General features: G+C 44.2%; 1 protein-coding gene across 1 annotated transcript in view; it reads left to right on the top strand.

Annotated features, from left to right (window-relative positions):
• Nucleotides 1-20,690, top strand: part of MPV17L2 (MPV17 mitochondrial inner membrane protein like 2) — a 31,065-nt gene that overhangs the window by 6,605 nt on the left and 3,770 nt on the right. The window contains exons 2-5 of the mRNA XM_075283673.1: nt 4,799-5,055; nt 12,157-12,318; nt 16,039-16,115; nt 16,201-16,329. Of these exons, the coding sequence (XP_075139774.1) occupies nt 4,869-5,055; nt 12,157-12,318; nt 16,039-16,115; nt 16,201-16,329 (555 nt within the window). The 5' untranslated portion in view covers nt 4,799-4,868. The remainder of the gene's footprint in view (nt 1-4,798; nt 5,056-12,156; nt 12,319-16,038; nt 16,116-16,200; nt 16,330-20,690) is intronic.

The raw sequence follows: 20,690 nt of genomic DNA, 5'->3' as shown, positions 1-20,690 counted from the left end.
TTGTTCAACATAGTTGTTCAGGGGAAGGATACAAAACGTTGTCTCAGAGATTTAACCTGTCAGTTTCCACTGTGAGGAACATAGTAAGGAAATGGAAGACCACAGGGACAGTTCTTGTTAAGCCCAGAAGTGGCAGGCCAAGAAAAATATCAGAAAGGCAGAGAAGAAGAATGGTGAGAACAGTCAAGGACAATCCACAGACCACCTCCAAAGAGCTGCAGCATCATCTTGCTGCAGATGGTGTCACTGTGCATCGGTCAACAATACAGCGCACTTTGCACAAGGAGAAGCTGTATGGGAGAGTGATGAGAAAGAAGCCGTTTCTGCACGTACGCCACAAATAGAGTTGCCTGAGGTATGAAAAAGCACATTTGGACAAGGCAGCTTCATTTTGGAAACAAAAATTGAGTTGTTTGGTTATAAAAAAAAGGTGTTATGCATGGCGTCCAAAAAGAAACAGCATTCCAAGAAAAACACATGCTACCCACTGTAAAATTTGGTGGAGGTTCCATCATGCTTTGGGGCTGTGTGGCCAATGCCGGCATCGGGAATCTTGTTAAAGTTGAGGGTCGCATGGATTCCACTCAGTATCAGCAGATTCTTGAGAATAATGTTCAAGAATCAGTGACGAAGTTGAAGTTACGCCGGGGATGGATATTTCAGCAAGACAATGATCCAAAACACCGCTCCAAATCCTCAGGCATTCATGCAGAGGAACAATTACAATGTTCTGGAATGGCCATCCCAGTCCCCAGACCTGAATATCATTGAACATCTGTGGGATGATTTGAAGCGGGCTGTCCATGCTCGGCGACCATCTAACTTAACTGAACTTGAATTGTTTGTCCAAAATACCTTTATCCAGGATCCAGGAACTGATTAAAAGCTACAGGAAGCGACTAGAGGCTGTTATCTTTGCAAAAGGAGGATCTACTAAATATTAATGTCACTTTTCTGTTGAGGTGCCCATACTTTTGCACCGGTCAAATTTTGGTTTAACCCCTTCCCGACATGCGCCGTAATAGTACGGCGCGTGTCGGGTCTGTAACTATGGCGACCGCCCGGGAGCCGGGCGGCCGTCATAGCCGCCGGGTGTCTACTGCTTCAAGCAGTAGACAACCGGCTCTAATGCCTCCGATCGGTCCCCGAACCGATCGGAGGCATTAACCCCTCCGGCGCTGCTGTCAAAGGAGCCGGAGGCGCCATCTTCCCGGCGGCGCATGGGCGCCGCCATTTTGGCAGGGATCGCCGGCTCCTGGAGCATGCTCCAGGGCCGACCCCCCCGTTGCCATGACAGCCGGGAGCCTTGTTAAGGGCTCCCAGCCAGTCTGCAAATTCTCTCTTTTGCAGGCTGGTGTATACAGCCTGCAAAAGAGATGATGCTTTTTTGCAATGCATTGCAATGCATTAGCATTGTAATGCATTGCATTAGTGATCAGACCCCCTGGGGTTCAACACCCCTAGGGGGTCTAATAAATGCAAAAAAAAAATAAAAAAAAAAAGTAAAAAAAAAATATAAAAAGTATTAAAAGTTCAAATCACCCCCCTTTCCCTAGAACAGATATAAAAGTAGTTAAAAACTGTGAAACATATACATGTTAGGTATCCCCGCGTCCGAAATCGCCCGCTCTACAAATCTATACAAATATTTTTCCTGTTCGGTAAACGCCGTAGCAGGAAAAATAGTCAAAAGTGGCAATCCGCCGTTTTTTCACTGTTTTAATTCTGCTAAAAATTTGAATAAAAAGTGATCAAAGCAATAACATTTCCCGAAAATGGTAGAACTAAAAAGTACACCCGGCCCCGCAAAAAAAGACGCCCTATGCATCCCCGTACACCTATGTATAAAAAAGTTACGGCCGTCGGAATATGGCGACTTTTAGAAAAAAAAAATTTTAACACCGTTTTGGAATTTTTTTTAGGGGTCAAAATGTAAATAAAACCATATAAATTTGGTATCCCTGGAACCGTACCGAAACACAGAATATAGGGGACATGTCATTTTGGCTGCACAGTGAACGCCGTAAAACCAAAGCCCGTAAGAAAGTCGCAGAAATGCATTTTTTCTTCAAATCCACCCCATTCTGAATTTTTTTCCTGCTTCCCAGTACATTATATAGAATAATTAATGGTGGCATCATGAAGAAAAAATTGTCCCGCAAAAATTAAGACCTCATATGACTCTGGGAGCGGAGAAGTAAAAAAGTTATGGGGTTTAGAAGGAGGGGAGTCAAAAACGAAAAACGAAAATCAAAAAATGCCATTGGCGGGAAGGGGTTAATGCATATTGCACATTTTCTGTTAGTACAATAAACCTCATTTCAATCCTGAAATATTACTGTGTCCATCAGTTATTAGATATATCAAACTGAAATGGCTGTTGCAAATACCAAAATATTTAGAACGAAAAATGATTAAGATTAATAGGGGTGCCCAAACTTTTTCATAGGACTGTATGCTCGAGTATAAGCCGACCAGAATATAAGCCGAGGCCCCTAATTTTACCACAAAAAACTGGGAAAACTTATTGACTTGAGTATAAGCCTAGGGGAGGAAATGCAGCAGCTACTGGAAAATTTCAAAAATTAAAATAGCCGGAATTTTTGGTGCAGTAGATGCTGGGGAAGGGGAGGGGGTGTTTTGGTTGTCTGTCTGCTCCTTCCCTGAGCTTGAGGACTGGGTTTTTTTCCCCCACTTGGAATTCAGTCTGGCTGAATCATCTGCAGTGCTCCTAGTAACCCCTTCCCGACGCACCAGGAGCACTGCAGGTACCCTATATTCAGTACACCGGGCACTTTCAGACACAGGTATACCTAATGTGTTTGCGTTTCACAGTCATTTTCTACTTTTATATGAATTCTAGGGAAAGGAGGGATTTAGAACTTTTATTTACTTGATTTTTGTATTATATTTCTCTAAAGCTTTTTTTTTCGCACTATTTTATGGGAGATTCTATACATTACTATTGTGGCTGGTCATAGACACCCCCCCAAAAAAAAAAATATATATATATATATATATACTTTTTTTTTTGCTTGACTCGAGGGGGGCTTTTTCAGCACAAAAATGGTGCTGAAATATTCGACATATACTCGAGTATATACGGTACTTTTTTTTTTTTTTCCCTCCATTCCACCTCATTCACGTTTATTCCCCCCCCCCTTTCCTAGTACATACACAGAATAATTTGCCAAATGGTACAATTTATCACACAAAAACCAAGCCCTAATATGACTACGTAAACAGAAAAATGAGAAAGTTATGACTTTTGGAATGCAGGAAGTAAAAAAAAATAAATAACAAAAACTCATTAATGAAAAATTTCACATAAGGGCTAGTTCACACAGAGTTTTTTGCAGGTGGATTTTGACGCGGAATCCGCCTGCAAAAATGGCTCCTATTGACTTCAATGGTTTGTGCCACCTTTTCCAACGTGTGAACATACCCTAAGGATAATGGGTTAATAGCTACGGGCTTACAACCTATAATTGTGGAGTGTAGCGGTTGATTTTTGGTGTAAGTCAACTAGCCCTCCGTTTTTTGTTTTTTTTTTATAGACCTCCTATAGAGCACCAGATTAGGGTCAAAACGCATTCGGATGGGTTTGTCTAGGGGCAGTTTCCTGGATACAGGGTTGGTGGTCACTCAGGAATATACAGGGTGGCCATAATATAACCTCAGGTGTTTGGAGTCGTGTGCAGGCTGACCCAATGGACGGAACTGCCTGAAAATTTGTATGCGTGCTAATCAAGGCATGGGGAAACGGATGGGATGAAAAAAATAAATAAATAAAAAAAATTTTTTATATGAAAACTCCCCACCAGGGGATAATGTGGCGCTGTACAGTGAGCGCGCGGCGCAAAACCCGTCTGTCGATATTTGGGGATGTCCCATTTGGACCCCCTCGAGCGCACGCGGGTTTTTGGTGGCCCATATGCGACAGTTCTGTGTGTTGACTGTTCCATTCAGGTAAAAATGTGCTTCGTCGCTCCACAGGATATTCCATGGCCAATTAGTACCTACTTCCTCTCTGGCCAGAAACATTAATGCAAATGTCATGCGGGTGTCATTGTCACGAGGAAGCAGTTGGTGATGATTTTTAGAGCTTTGTTTTTTTTTTTTCATGCCGTCCGTTTTCCCATGCCTTGATTAGCACACATACAAATTTTCAGGCAATTCCGTCCATTGGGTCAGCCTGCACCCGACTCCAAACACCTGAGGTTATATTATTGCCACCCTGTATATCTATTTTCTCTACACATTGGACCCACGATCCACTGTGAAGACATACATTTTTGTCCTCCCTGACCACTGTTTACCGAATAATTGGTAAGACTTTTCTAATTTTATTCACTACATCGTATTTTATTTACACTGCTTTTGTTGACTTTTTTCTTAAGATGTTTAAAAAGTAAGTTTTAATAAATACCGTATAAATTATTTGCAAGGACAAGATTCTTTTTCATTTTGGCACTTACCTCTTTGTAGCACTTAACTCTTTGTAGCAATGCCCTTGTTGCTCCAAACAGCTCATTTACGTATTGAAAACATTGATATTTCTGCAACTTAAACACTGTTTCACAAGCGGAAAACACAGTTTGCCCAGATGACAGATAAATTGGGGTCATTTGAACAAGAGTTGATATACTAGGTTTTGATCAAAGTGTCCCTTTAAGACTAGTTTAAATTTGTGCTACAAGACCATGTTAGTAAATCTTCACCACTATCATTAGAATATATATATATTCATATACATATTGTTACTTATATAAATTATATGATGTTCTTCATTTTACAGGTGATCCTCAGCATTTACTGTTCCACGTCCATGTGGGACTGTGTCCAGCAGTTGGTGAAATTCAGACAGGATGATTCCCCACGGTAGGATGCTGCTAGCTCAAGTATCGGGCTATTGGAAGCCTTTCTTTAGAGGACGATTGCTGTTTGTCACTAACACAGTTAGTTGTGGTGCATTGCTGGTCATTGGTGATACCATCCAGCAGACTCGAGAATTGAGAAAAAAACCAAACAAACAGCGAGACTGGATGCGCACAGGTAAGCGAGTGAAGAATCCCTGCATTGCTATATTCTCTAAGTACAGACTTTCTAGAATCTAAGGACCTGAAGACTTTCAGGGGTACTCAGCTACATGTTTATTTTTTCTTTTACATTTTTCCCTGCCCTCATTCCAAGAGCTATAACTTTTTCATTTTTCAGCTCACAGAGTCACATGATGACTTCTTGTCTGTGGGATCAAATTGTACTTTGTAATGACACCATTAAAGGGGTTGTCCAGGCAAAAATGGACAACCCGTTTAAGTTTTAAATCGTCCGGGGGCAGTTAATAAAATGTAGTCAATAATTTATAGGCACTCTAAAATGTTGTCATTAAAAATTGCATCTTAAGCCACAACAAATACTGGTATGACTACATCAACGAAAAAAAAAAATGATAGCTTCTACACTGCAGCAGAGAAAAGCCTAAAAATTTGCACATCCTCTAGTGCAAAACTGGATGTGGCAGAAAGGGAAATGCTCAGCTTTTACAGCAGAGTATACCTACAGTTGAGGGAAAAGACAACCGAATCCCCCCCCCCCCCCCCCCCGCTTTCCTCCAAATCCTATGAGCTAGTGGGAAATTAAGTTATCCAATATACTCTGCATCGCTTATATATTCACTTTCACTCTCTGCTGTGAATTCATATCTATGAAAACTAATGCTCTCTACACTCCTTGATACAGTCTTTGAGAGTTGCAGTTTAATTTACGAGGGGATTCTCCTTTATTGGCATCTTAGGGCAGGGGTAGACAACCCTTTTTGTACAGTGTGCAGAATTTAAAAGTAAAGTGAAGAGGGGCGTGGCCGAGATGCTGATGGAGTAGGATGCGTGTGAGTCGAGCTCCTCCTCCACCTGCCTGATGGTAGGGACCTACTGCCGCTCTGACTTGCTCCATGGGGAGAAAATCTGGCCGGTCTGCCTCTCCTGCTGCTGCTGGCCGCTCCGGGCAAACCACGCTGTCCGTGTACCTCCTCTCGAAGCCCTCCACTACCCGGTCTTCCACGAGGCGGCGGCCATCTTGCCAGCTAGAACTGCCGGCCTCGTCCACTTTGGCTGCTGCCGCTCCTGCGTCCTGCCCTTCAGACTCAGAGCCCGTCTGCTTCTCTTCGCCGGCACCATCCTCCGCCACCATGGCTTCTCCACTTCACGGAGTCTGACATCGGGGGCAGCTCCTCCACCACAGGTACTGGGTATGGGGAGCGCGGGCCTGGTTCCATCTTCCGCCCCTCCTCCGCTTTCCCAACATGTCTCCTCTGGCCCCGGCCGACCACCTGATGCCTTGGCAGCCCTGGTGAGCTCTGTCTCCCTCCAGGCTCCTGCTGACAACTCCTCGGCTGTGGGGGAACCCCCCCTCCTGCCCTCTGTCCTTTTCTCCTGGACTCGTTTCTGCCACATCAGCACCTGCCATTGACAAGCACACTGACCTAGGGGCGACCCCATCCATGTCCCCCTTTGCAGCTCATGTCCAGGCCTCCCCTCCCCCACTGTCGCAACTTCACTCTGCGCCATCTTTGCCTCATTTTTGGATTGATTACCTTACCCACCTTCCCTCTAAAGAGGACCTTGACTTTATGGTTGCTAGAGTCACAGATGCCTGTCGCACGGACATCCGCTCTGAAATCTCTGCTCTGAGACAGGACTTTCAGCATATTGCGCATAGAGTTGAAACCCTGAAAGATGACCATGACCAGACCTGCTCCTATATCTCTCAGCTCCAGGACACTGTTCTCTCCCAGTCCCAGGCTGTCTGTGACATGCAATGCCATTTGGAGGATCTGGACAATCGTGGCAGGCGCAATAACATAAGAGTCAAGGGTCTTCCTGAGGCTACAAGGGAGGAGGACCCCCACGTCACCTTGGAGGTTATTTTTAATTCAGTCCTTCAGAAACCCTCTTCTCACAAGATAAAGTTGGACAGAGCACACCGGGCTCTCTGCCCAAAGGGCTCGGGCCCTATGCCGCGCGATGTGATCTGCTGTGTACATGATTTCACTCTGAAGGAGACTATTTTGGCTTGGAGATCTGGACTTTGACGGACAAAATTCAACTCTATCAAGACCTCTCGCTGATTACCCTCCAGAAAAGGAGACATCTCAGACCCTTACTGCAACTTCGAGATCGCCAGATCCCGTATCGCTGAGGCTTCCCCTTCGCCTTGACAGCTAGATATGAGTGTCACTCTGCTACACTTAGTCTGTGCAGTTCTTGAACCTTTCTGCTCTGCCTTGGATATTCTGCTACCGGACTTGCCCACCTGGGAGCTTCCGGCTCCCCCTCCGCCTCAAGTCTGGACTGTCCAGAAACCCAAAAGGCACCAACTACCTTCTCCCACTGCTTCTTCCAGGAGGCAGAGAATGGACCCTCCTCCCCCTTGAGGAACTACCCGGACTGTTTCTTTCTCCCACATAATTGTTGGAATGCTATTTCTGCTCTTACATATGTTTTTGTCTTCCTTTTAGCGTTCTATAGGTCCTGTACTTTTTCTGTTTAGTGTTTTCATTATTGCAGGTTGGGTGGGCTCGCCCCTCCTTGTGTACACACTTTTCCTTTTTGATCGACCTACTGGTGATTCTCTCATGTCTCTCCCCGCTACCGTCCCTGAGGGGGCTGAGTCCAGCTGTGGGTCTGCACTGTGTACCCACGTAGTGTTGTCGTCAACCCTTACATGGACGTTGGTCCTTTGCCCCTTGTCAGGGACTCTAGCCCTGACTGCTCACTACGGTTACATTATTCACCTGTTGATTGCCTGTTCTTGTTCATGTGCTTGTCTATTCTGCCCCTGTGTGTCCTCCCCCCTCCATCCCTCCAATTATTTGTTTTTGTTGACAGGATGCACCGCCAGACCCTCGATATGACCATTGTGCCTGCTTTGGGTTTGGTGGGTGAGTGCACCTTCAATCTGCCTCTGTCCCCTTATTTTGAATCCCAATGGTTAGATGTGTGACGATTAATGTTAAGGGCCTGGGCTCCGACGCCAAGCAGCATTTCATCCCCAGAGAACCGTTCTCTGCATGCTGATGTTGCGTTTCTCCAAGAGAGCCACTTTGACCATACAGGGACCTTTAATTTTGCTAAACACCGCCTACTCCGCTTTCCAGGACCGCTGTAGGGCAGGGGTTGTTATCCTCCTTGCCCCTACATGCCCGATCTCGGTTACGGCCTCTCACCTTGACCCTGGGTGTTATCCTGAAGAGTCTTCTTCATCGGGCCCCGATAGTTATTTGCAACCTCTACGCTTCTAACTCAGCCCAACTCCCCTTCCTACGCCGGGTCTTTTTTCGTTTGCGTTCCTTTCGTCGGCAGCCTGCCTAATTGGCGGCGACTTTAACATGATTTTCTCTGAGCATGCTGATCGTCTCTCTGTTCCCCAGACTCCTGCCCACCATCCTCAAGCCCAGCTAGCTCAGGAATTCCGTAAACTGATTTGCTCCCACTTGCTGTATGACCTCTGGCGTGTTGATAACCCAACTACTATTGGCCTACCCATCTGCGTTGTATTCTGTTTTGGGCTGCTCCCCCAGCTTGTCCCCCGATCTGGTCAGGGTATGGTCCAAAGCTTGGTATATTCCGTATAGCTGACATGGTGGATCCTGTATCGTTGGAGCTCAGGCCCTTTGACTACTTTGTGGCCAATGTAGGCCTTCCTCAGGCTGAATAGTTTCACTACTCGCAAGTTGCACACTTCGTCCGATCTCTCCATTTCTCTTCCAAGGTGTCCATTCCTACGGCCTTTGAGAGGATCTGCCGTGCAGGCAAGTCCATCAAAGGCTTTATCTCCTCAGTTTACCAGCTTCTTTCTTGTCAAACGCTTGGCTCCCCCGTTCGGCATCGTTATATGTCTAAATAGGAGGAGGCTTTAGGTGCTCCTCTCTCATCGGGACAGTGGCAGATTGTTTGGTCTCAAGCTCAGAAATCCTCTCCGTGCATTACCTTCAGGGAAATTCAGTACAAATTACTGATGCATTGGTACCATACCCCCGCCCTTCTCCATGCTTTGAGTCCTGCACTTCCTATGATGTGTTGGCGTTGCAATGCTGCGGTGGGTACTCTGTACCACATATTTTGGACCTGTCCCCTCATCCTTTGCTTTTGGCAAGAGGTTAGAGCACTGATGGACTCCCTTTTCCTTCAAGGGGTCCCGCTAGACCCCCTTACTCACATTTTCAACCTTCCCTCAAGGCACTTGGGTCGCAAGACCTCCAGACTATTTCTCTATCTGCACAGCTAAGACCCTCATCGCTAGACATTGGAAAAGCCCAAATCCCCCCTCTGGTACGGAGCTCCTGGCTCGCATTAAGGACGTACGGAGCCTCAAGTTCCTTACTGCCAGTCTTAACAACACTCTAGATGGCTTCCTCTCCATTTGGTTTTCCTGGGACGCCTATTGCGTCCAGCAGGGCCTGTGACCTGGTTCTCCCCTTCCTTCTCCCCCCCCCCCCCCCCCCCCGAGTATTTTTGTCAATTATATGGTTTGATGTGAGTTATGGGATTGGCAATGTGCCTCTCCCCCCCCATTTCCGTTTTTGTGTTTGGATTTGTTTTATCTCTTATGTTAAAACCTTCAATAAAAATTAGTTGGGAAAAAAAAAAAGTAAAGTGAAAGATGAGGTGTTCCGTGTACCATGGTATAGCTGAAAGGTCCCCTAAATGAAAGTTATACTGTATAATGGGACTTACAGCTATAATACACAGCGTCAATACATCAGTATAACAACACTGTGAAGCTGGCCTAATGCTGCCTTCATATGTTCACTGAATGCTATTAAAATATTGGTTAAAAAAAAAAAATCTGACAAAATAGTGTCATGTTGCACTATTTTGTGTGATAAAATGGAGTGCATTCCTATGATGCACCGCACTCTTCCATCTCCTACATAGGACCACTGTACAGTAGTATACAGCAGTGCTGTGGAAAAATAACGAGAAGCAGGTTGCAGCAGTTCTATGTAAGGAAAGAAGGGGGTCTGAGCTCCTGGATACAGCAGTCCTGTGCAAATATCTTTTACACAAGGCTGATGTAGCCTGGAGTTAAGATCACCTTCTTTTCCAGGACTGTTGGTTTGTTACCCAAACCAAGAAAAAAAAATTAAAAAAAAAAAAAAAAAAAATCACTTACCTGCTGTAGCTGTATTCAGACTGGGCCAGGAAGAAGCAAGTAAATTCCATCAAGGGTTAACTCCATTGAGTCAGGGATCGTTCACATCTGCGCTTGGGACTTCGTTTTGCAGGTTTCCGTTTCCTGCACAAAACAGGGCAGGAGACGGAAACCTGCTGGCATCTTTCAAACCCATTCATTTGAATGGGTTTGAAAAGTGTCCGGCCGTGAGCGCCGATGAGCGTTTTATGCTCTCCGCGGCGAGCATAAAATCCGTGAAACAGCTGTGTGCATGCAGAAGACGGAAACCTGATAACTGAGTCCAGACGCTGCTGTGAACTCAGCGTTAACGAGTTATTTGAAGATAATCGCGCTGTGTCAGGGCAGGGGCCGATGGTTTATTATATGGTTTGCTCCTTCCCTGACCTGCTGTAGCTTGTATGAGGATGTTCTCTTCAGATAACTCATCGTCCACTTGCTCGTTCCCTGCCTGGCTGTTGTCAGTTGTACATTAAATGTAGCAAATATTACAACATCGGTGGCGTCCTCAGAGGTATTGGGCCTAACAATAAACCATGTACAACTCCGGAGAATATATAACCTCCCTAATACTTCACAGCGGGGAGGTAGGGTGTATATGTCCAACTACTGTGCTATTACGGCGGAAGCCTCCTACCCTCTAAAAGTCTGAATGGGCAGCTGATAGCTGTAGGTTACAGCTATCCCCTGCTTCAGCACCCCTGATCGGACTTGCACTCTGGCGGTTTTAACCCTTTAATGCAGCTGTCAACCATGACCATGGCACCTTAGAGGTTCCCCATCGCAACCCTTCTTAAACACACCTCTGCAGTGACTTTCATTATGTATTTTTGTATTTGTTTGTTAAATAATTAAATCTGTCCTCCAAAAGCCAAATAGTGCCCTTTCCATCCTAAGTCCCACCATATACCCATAAGACAGTTTATGAACAACTATGGGGTATTTCCGTGTTCAGGACAAACTGTATAATGAACTATGGGGTGCTTTTTCTCCTTTATCCTCTCATGAAAATGAAAAATTTGGGGCTAAAAAGTGATTTTTTTTATTTTTTTTTTCATTTTCTTGTCCAAATATTAATAAAATCTGTGAAACAGCTGTAGGGTCAAAATGTACACTGTAGTTTTTAAAACGGGGACACTTTTTTAGGGGGTTTCCATTGTATTGGTACCTTAGGGGATCTGCAAATGCAACATGACACCTGAAAACTATTCCAGCAAAATCTGCCCTCCAAAAGCTAAATTTGTGCTTTTTCCATTCTGAGCCCCACCATGTACCCCATACAGCAGATTACGACCACATATCGAGTATAGCTATGTTTATGACCAATTGTTTAACAAATTGTGGGGGGCTTTTTTTCCTCCTGTAACACGTTATAAAATTTAAAATTTCCGGGATAAAGTGACATTTGTGTCATTTTTCATTAACACATCCCAACGTTAATAAAATCCGTGAAACAGCTGTGGGGTCAAAATGCTCACTCTACCCCTTGATAAATTCCTTGAGGGGTGTAGTTTCTGAAATTGGATCACTTTGGTGGGTTTCCATTGTAGTGGAACCCTACCTTTTGTAGGCTGCTGTGTCCAAACATGAGTTCACATCCACATGTGGGAGAGGGGCTATGAAAGAAAAAAAAAAAAAAAAAAAGGTCAGAGTATTAATGTACAAAATACCCTGCCTCCTTAAGGGGTTAAACTATGAGGAAGAGGCATTCGCTAGACTTTCCTCCATTCTCCAACATGACATGTTGAATATGATTTATTTATTTTTTTTTTTACTCTTTTGAACATGGTCTTGTGGCCATTTTTGACATGATCTGCCTTTTGTAGAGTCATGCTGCTTATTGGTGACTGTATAGTTTACAAGTATAATTGTCCATAATTTTAATGATTTGCTGGTTTGCCGTGGATTACCATTGTGACATATTTCATCCAAGCCTCACCTGTAATCTGGTTTTCTTGGCAGGTCGTATGTTCGCTATAGGTTGCTCCATGGGACCCATCATGCATTTCTGGTATTCATGGCTCGATCGGACTTTTCCTGGCCGAGGGATCAAACTTGTTTTGCGAAAGGTTCTTATTGACCAACTAGTGGCCTCTCCTTTCTTTGGAATATGGTATTTCTTGGGTAAGTTTTCATAGAAGACAAAAGTTACAGAGTGTTGTATTATCTCAGAGCTCTCTGCTTCCTGTTATGGCCCAAATCCTAGGCTGTATGGTCCTACAGTCTTCGCAACATCCTGCGTTTCTGCTTGCCTGACACTTGGGTCTTCTCAGCTACATAAGGAGATGCTGTGTGGCTACTTCATGCTTTTCTCTGGCTTGGAGTATGCTGACATGGCAAATTTTACTGACTTTATGCTGCTTTTTTGTATATTTCTTTTTTCAGCCTCATTTTGTGTAAATTTCTTCAAAACGCCTACTAACCAAATAGGGAACAAGCAAATTTGAAGTTTATTTTCTGCTAACTTTTACACCAGGTTCACACTAGTGTTTGAGTCTCAGTATGAGACTCCATCCCCATAGGTGTAGAGAAAAATCCTGCAAGTATAATCTTTATTTTTGCTGTTTTCAGTGGGAACCCGGCATACCCCATTATAGACTATGGAAAGGGTCCTCAAACTTTTTAAACAGGGGGCCAGTTCACTGTCCCTCAGACCATTGAAGGGTCGAAATATAGTTTAAAAAAAACTATGAACAAATTCCTCCCCATACAGTATTAAATGCCACACACACACACACAATTATACTTACCTGAAGAGCCGCTGTGCGTACTCCTCCTTCAGACTGAAGGCGCTGATGACTTGCATCATTGCGCCGGGGCAGAGGTCACACTCTGCAGTCAGTGTACACTGACAGCTTTCAGCTGTATGTGCATTTGCACATACAGCTGAAAGAAGGGATCGCTCACTAACTGGGAATCTTACTGGATTCCCCATTAGTGAGCGATCTGGGCGTCGGCCATCACGGCCCTAGGAGCTTCATTATAGGTGTGCCTCTGCCAGCGGGCTGGAAAAATGTCCTCGGCGGGCCGCAGTTTTAGGAACCCTGCAGGTTCAGCAGTTGATGCTCCCGCAGAACAGACAATAAGGGCTGCAGAGATCTCTGTCTTTGGAGTTCTAAGCCAGGAGAGGACCGGGTATACCTGGATGGAGGCTCTGTCAAAGTCCTACTTGGTACATGGCTAAGCCATAATAGCCTCAGGGAAGATGGTGCCATGTCTTCCCCTCACGGCTGGAACTTCAGAGCAATGGAGTTTAAGGTAGAGAAGACCAGGACACACACCCCTGAAGGAGTTTTCTGTGACTAAAGGCAGGAAATTCTAGTTCTTGGTTGTGGGAGTGTCGGAGCTTTTCTAGACAGCCCCTTCCAGCTTCAATCGCTCACTGATCCTCCTAGCAGTTTTTCATCCATGCGCAGTATACTTATGTATGTATAGTTTTTAAGAATATGTATCTGTGTGTGTATGCCCAGCTATCTGTTCCTTTTGGTCTGATATGAACATGCTGATCTGTGAAGTATTTTGAGGCATCTCCCCCTTTAGATGCAGTAATGTACTTAATGTCCCACTGCAAACCTTCTCTAAGTCCAAATCAAGACCCCTCCTAAGTATTCTGACTTCAGTTAAATGTTTTATTTCCGGATTTTGAACACTTTCAAATCCTCTCTCCAAGTCTGCCCTGATCCAACAGATTAAGCATGTCTGAAAAGTAAAGAAAAAAAGTCCCTTACGGCCCCATGAATAATCACAAGGATCATTTTACTGTTACCTGGTCCCCATGGGACACACATGATTCCTTGAGATTTCCCCCTTAAAGCCATGCCAATCTTGGTTATTCCCTGTCTAGAAAACGGAAAAACTGCAAGAAATACTCAGCATATATGAACAATAAAATCATAAAATATTAAAATGGAAGGAATATCCACCAACAGATGTCCTGTTGGTAGATATTCCTTCCGTTTTAACATTTCATGAATAAAGTTATGTTTTATTGTTCATATATGCTGAGTATTTCTTGCAGCTTTTCCTTTTTCTAGTTTTGCCTATTGTCCTGCTTTAGGAATACACTTTGTACTCTGTGACCCATATAGAAAGAACCTGGTATGTTTTTTGACTGTGTTGTTCTTTTGACTTTATGCTTGTTGTTAATCTTATTCCCTGTCTGATTGATCCGTTATCCCCCGTGCTCCGGGGTTTTCCTTTCCTTGTCTGTACATCTCCACCCTGTTTTATCCTAATCCTACTATTGGTTTGTATTGGCAGAGTAGAAACCTGGTATGTGCATATTTGTGTGAACCTTAGCCACTGTAGATGCTGTTAGCAGAATAAAAACAATACCTTTCTTATGTTTCAGAGCCCCAGGCATGCGGAGAAAAAGAACTTTTATTCTTTAATCAAATGAGGATCTTGGCGCACACGGGGAGTTTTCTTGTATTACTGAGCACAGCTGCATCGTCGCTAAATGCTCCCATCCTGAATTCAGCTCAGTGGGAGGATCAATTCACACTGCCCAGAGGGAAAACACCCCCTGTGCTCCAAGATCCTCATTTGAATTAAGGACAAGGCTAAGGCCCCACTGGGTTGAAATGCAGCAAGAAAATCAGCGTAAAAAAAACCAAGAGAAAATGCTGCGTTTTCTGTCGTGTTTTGTGCTGTGGAAATTCATATGAGTTTTCTGTTGAGTTTTTCATTGCGTTTTTGCTCGAGTTTCTCATGTGCAATAAAGGTAATTGAAAGGCTATGGTCCTCTGCTATTTAGGCCAGGGGCCCCAGAGGCCAGAAACACTGCAATTTGGCCATGGTGGAAACGCCACGGGGAAAATCGTGGCGTTTTACAGTACTTGCAAAGTGGATGGGATTCATGCGAATCCCATGTACACTTTACGGGAAAAATCGCAGCATGTCAATTATATCTACGGAAACGCCACCAGCTTTCCCATAGATATAATTGTAAAAGAAGGTCCATGGAGGGAAAACTCGGTGAACTTTCTGTTCAAAGAACTGCAATGCGTTCACGCCGCGGTTATTCCCGCAGTGCTTTAGCGGTTCCGGCCCGTGGGGCCTTAGTCTCAACCAAGCAAAACAGTAAGTTTTTGTCTGCGGATTGCGATGCTTTTCCGCGGAGTTTCTGCAACACATTTATCATGCTGTGGTTTTCACACTCTCCATAGAAATCTATGGAGGGAAAAACTCAGCGTTTCTGCAACTATAATTGATGTGCTGCGTTTTTGAAAAACGCGGCTTTTCCGCAGCGTTTTTTTTTTCCGCAGTGTGGGGCTAGGATTAGACAAAATTGCATTCACTATGCTGGTACTGTAAAACGCAGCATTTTTTCTGCTGCATTTCTGCCCAATGGGGCCTTAGCCTAAGAACCGCTGCGTGATTGCATTGTGTTTTTTTCCGCAGCGCTTTGAAGAGAAAGTTGAGTTTTCCTCCGCGGTCTTTCTCTTCCCGTTATATCTATGGGAAAGCTGCTGATGTTTCCGTAGATATAATTGACATGCTGTGATTTACAAAGCCGCCACTGTTTTGCAAATCGCAGCATGTCCGCACTGCATTTTTTTTCCGCATAGTGGGCATGGGATTCGCATGAATCCCAGCCCCATTGCTTGCACTTTAAAGCGCTGCGATTTTTCCCGCAGCGTTTCCGCCTGTAGCATACAAAGAAGGCAGTCTAAATATTCTGTTGCATGAATAACAGTACTGTTCTGCAGTTCATAAGACCTCCATTTGAGACCGATCTGTGGCAGACAATTATTCATTGATGTCCAGATTAGTTGCAGTTTGTTTGCTACCATATTTTCTATCCACTATATTTAGTTTATTCATCCATTGTTGTCTGTACAGGTATGGGCTTAATGGAAGGACAGAACTTGGAGGACAGCTGGGCTGAGTTTCAAGACAAATTCTGGGAGTTCTATAAGGTGAGGAGCCACAATGATTCATGTCATGTATTCATTTATTTGTGGCAATTTAATGACTAACGCTATACATTTATTTTTCTTTTAGGCTGACTGGACTGTATGGCCTGCTGCACAAATGATCAACTTTTACTTCCTATCACCTAAGTATCGTGTTATTTATATTAACTTGATCACAGTAGGCTGGGACACTTACCTATCATACCTTAAACACAGGGTGAGACTTACATTTTTAAAGTTCTGCTTTTCATCATGTCGTCTTTTTTTTTTTTTTAATTTAAAAAATAAATGAATAAAAGTTTGCACCCGGCACACACAAACCCACATCATATGCCTTCAGCACAGCAAAATGGCATTGGTAACAGCTGTACTTCAAGACTACAGACACCAGAATACCGCCTTATAGTCCGGTGCGCCTTATATATGGATGGAAGTGGCGGCAAAGTCTGCGTGCCGCTTCCATACATACATAAAAGGCACCGTAAGGGTGCATTCACACTACGGAATGCCAGCGTGTATCACAGCCGTACACGCCGGCGTTACAGCAGGGCTGCCGGACACTTCCCATTCATTTCTATGGGAGCCGGCATGCGAGCGCTCCCCATAGAAATGAATGGAAAAAAGCAGTCCATTCATTTCTATGGGGAGCGCTCGCATGCCGGCTCCCATAGAAATGAATGGGAAGTGTCCGGCAGCCCTGCAAAACCCTGAAACAGAATGTGAAACTTACCGAGCGGTGCAGGGCGGGCGGGCATTCAGGCCTCCTCTTCCTCCGATGTCCTGACCACTTCCTCCAGCGCTCACGAATTGATAATGGCCTGGGCGCATGCGCAATATCATAATGCTTCTACTACGGCTACTGCGCATGCGCCCAGGCCATTATCAGTTAGCGAGCGCCGGAGGAGGAGGACGGAACATCGGAGGAAGAGGAGGCCTGAATGCCCGCCCACCCTGCACCGCTCGGTAAGTTTCACATTCTGTTTCAGGGTTTTATTTTAAAACGGGGGGGGGGGGGGGGGGCTGGTAGTTTAATGTAACTTTTACGGTTGGGCTCTATCAGCATGATTTTGCTGATAGAGCCCCTTTAACTCCTCGCCTGCCGAGCGCTTCCAATAGAAGCGGCTGGCACGCGGGGGGTTAAGCGGCCGCTGGCAAAGTCTGCGTGCCGCCGCTTTCAATAACATATAATGCGCACCGGACTGCGCCTTATAGTCCGGTGCGCCTTATATATGAACCGAGACGGACTATAAGGCGCTCATGGGCAATGCGCCTTATAGTCCAGTGCGCCTTATAGTCCGTAAAATACGGTAGCTTGTCTTGTGCATCCACACTTTTAACTTCCTGACATTATCTCCTCAATATAACTTTGTCACGGTAGGCAATAGAGATGAGCGAGTATATTGGATCGAATACCTCCGCCGCATAGTTCTTGGTGTAAAAAAGTGCCAAAGAAGGTGGGAGGGGCATCACATTTTGACTGCCCTTCCCACCTTCCCTGGCGCTTTTTTACACCAAGAACTATGCGGTGGAGGTATTCGATCGAATATACTCGCTCATCTCAAGTAGGCAGAAGTAATGACGTCAATTGACGTCAGAGGCACCATGACCTTACAATCGCAAATTCTCGAGTGCATCATCCCAGATGCATTTCAAGGTTCCCCATGGCACCCTATTGGACAGTCATATTAAAGATTTGCTACCTAGCAACCACTTAAACATAAGAATATCCAAACAAGAAATATTCTTCTTTTATATAACCAATATAGGGAACATCGTTCAATATAACTTCCAAAAGAATACCAGAACAGGAAGTTTTTTTTTGCAATATATATATTTTATATTAAGACATATTGTCTGACTACCTCATGTAGAAGGTTATGGCTATTTTATGTACCAAGTTTAACAGTAGAGAATAGCGAGTAGTATTCGATTGAGTAGGTATTCGAAATACTCATACTTGGTCGAATACCATGCGGTAAACGCAGTAAAAATTTGATTCCCCTCCCACCTTCCCTGGCGCTTTTTTTTTACACCAATAACTATGCAGAGGAGGTGGGACAGGAAGTAGGACAACGTAAGCATTGGAAAAAAACGTATACAGTCATTGGCTGAATAAATCAGTGGTAGCAGCAGCAATAATAATACTGTGACTTGGGCGTGATAGATGCACCCAGGCTTTCCTTCCCTGCTGTCCCAGTTGCATTCCAGGTGTTGGCATCATTTTCTCAGGTGTCATTGTGGAGTTGGTGACTCCAATTGGTCGAATTTTGTTTTTCCCATAGACTATAATGGAATTCGATATTCGAACGAATAGTCGAATATTGAGGTGTACTCGAATCGAATTTTCAAATCATCTCTATTTAACAGCATTGCCTGTATTATTTTACTAATATTGATAAAAGGCAGGAAATGGTACAAAATTAAGAAGGAAAAAAAACTGCCGTACCAGCAGCACGTCAGACCACAAATGATGCAGTCACATGTATGGGATATCATCACTGATCTGATGGATGTGCCTTACTTTGCAAAACAGTAATTGATTATTGCTCAGTATCACGAATAAACAAATGTAGTTCTAGCAAACAAGATAAAGATCTAAGGCTTGGTTCACCCATGCTTATGTGATCAGTCCGTTTGAATTCAGTTTGAGACTAAAAACGGACTGATTGCATACTATCGCTAGGTTCACACTAGTGTTCGGGTCTCCGTTCTCAGCTTTCCGTCTTCTGCATGCAGAAGATGGAAACCTGTCAGACCGGGTCCGGCAGTGAGCGCCGGTGAGCATTTTATGCTCTCCGCTGCAAAACCGATTTTTTTAAAACCGGACACAGACTACTGCATGTCCGACTCTGTGTCTGATTTTAAAAAACCGGTTTCGCGGCGGCGAGCATAAAACACCACCGCTCACGGCCGGACATCTTTCAAACCCATTCAAATTAATGGGTATGAAAGAGTCTTGCAGGTTTCCGTCTCCTGCCTCTGTTTTGTGCAGGAAATGGAAACCTGCAAAACGGAGACCGGGCGCAGATGTGAACGAGCCCTGACACCTTTTTATGCTGTCCGTTTAAAATGTGTCAGTTTACTTTAGATAATTTCTTTTAATCTAGGAGAAGACTTGACTTGAGGACAGATAAGGGGATTAAAAGTAGAAAATTGTAAACAGAGTAGAGATAAGTACACTTATTATATGTACGTACGCTGGATTCACACCAGCATTTGGACTCTGTTCTGCATTCAGAAAACGGAAACCTGTCAGACCGTGTCTGGCCATGAGCGACGGTGAGCGTTTTATGCTCTCCGCGGCAAAACTTTTTTTTTTTTTTAAACCGGACACAGAGTCCTGCATGTCCAATTCTGTGTACGGTTAAAAAAAAAAACCTGTTTTGCCGCACAGAGCATAAAATTCTCATCGGCGCTCAAAGCCAGACACCTTTTAAACCCATTCAAGTGAATGGGTTTGAAAAATGCCTGCCGGTTTCTGTCTCCTGCCCAATTTCGGGCAGGAAACTGAAAGCGGAGAGCCCGGGCGCAGATATCAACGAGCCCTTATCTCTAAAATTTTCTACTTTTATTCTTCCCCTTATCTGTCCTCCAGTCAAATCTTCTAGATTAAAAGAAAAAAAATTATCTAAAGTAAACTGACACATTTTAAACGGACAGCATTTGCTATCAGCATAAAAAGGTGTCCGTATACAATCAATATGTGCATCAGTCCGTTTTAGTCTCAAACTGAATTCAAACGGACTGATCACATAAGCATGTGAATCAAGCCTAAACTTGGCAAACCCCATGCTTTTGACTTTTGTTTTATAAATTGCATGTTGTAATTTAATCTATGATCTACAAGGTTGCATGCAGATTATTTTTACCCAGATGCATAACTTTACATTTACATCCTCCATAGACTGCATTGTACTATATTGCTTGGCATCATGGCATCATCTGAAAAAAATAGAGACAATGTTATTAATCTCATCCTTCTTCTATATCATAAATTTGTTACATAACGGTGGACCCAGCACTGAGCCCTTGGGCACACCACTTTTAACAGAGGACCAGCCTGAGCTGCAGTCATTGACCACAACGCTTTGGATACAATCCCTTAACTGTTTTTCAGTCCAATTAAGAACTATATTTTACAAGCTAATGAACCCGATTTTACTGATTCGATGTCAAACACCTTTGCAAAGTCCAGAAAAACTATATCCACAGCCTCCACTCTGTCCAGACTTCTACTCACCTCTTCATAAAAGCAAATCAATTTAGCCTGACAGCTTCTATTCTTGGTAAAACCATGCTATCTCACTTTAATATAATATTATGTACAGTCACATACTCCTGTACATAGTCCCTTTAAAGGATTCTCATTTAGAATCCCCTTTTTCAGTACTTAAGAAAGGCTATTCCTCCCCTACCTTTAGAATTCTTCACCGTGCCACCATTCCTGTGATATTCCCGGTTTCCTGCATATGCAAATGAGTCTCCAGACAGCACAGGGGGAGGTTTCCCTGTGCTGAAACGGTATGAGAAGCCACAGGAAAATGGCCGATGGACATTCGCAGTTGGCGCTTTCGGATG

The sequence above is a fragment of the Leptodactylus fuscus genome, chromosome 1 (assembly GCF_031893055.1).
Source record: "Leptodactylus fuscus isolate aLepFus1 chromosome 1, aLepFus1.hap2, whole genome shotgun sequence".
Lineage (NCBI taxonomy): Eukaryota > Metazoa > Chordata > Amphibia > Anura > Leptodactylidae > Leptodactylus > Leptodactylus fuscus.
This window is presented reverse-complemented; position numbering and strand designations above follow the sequence as displayed.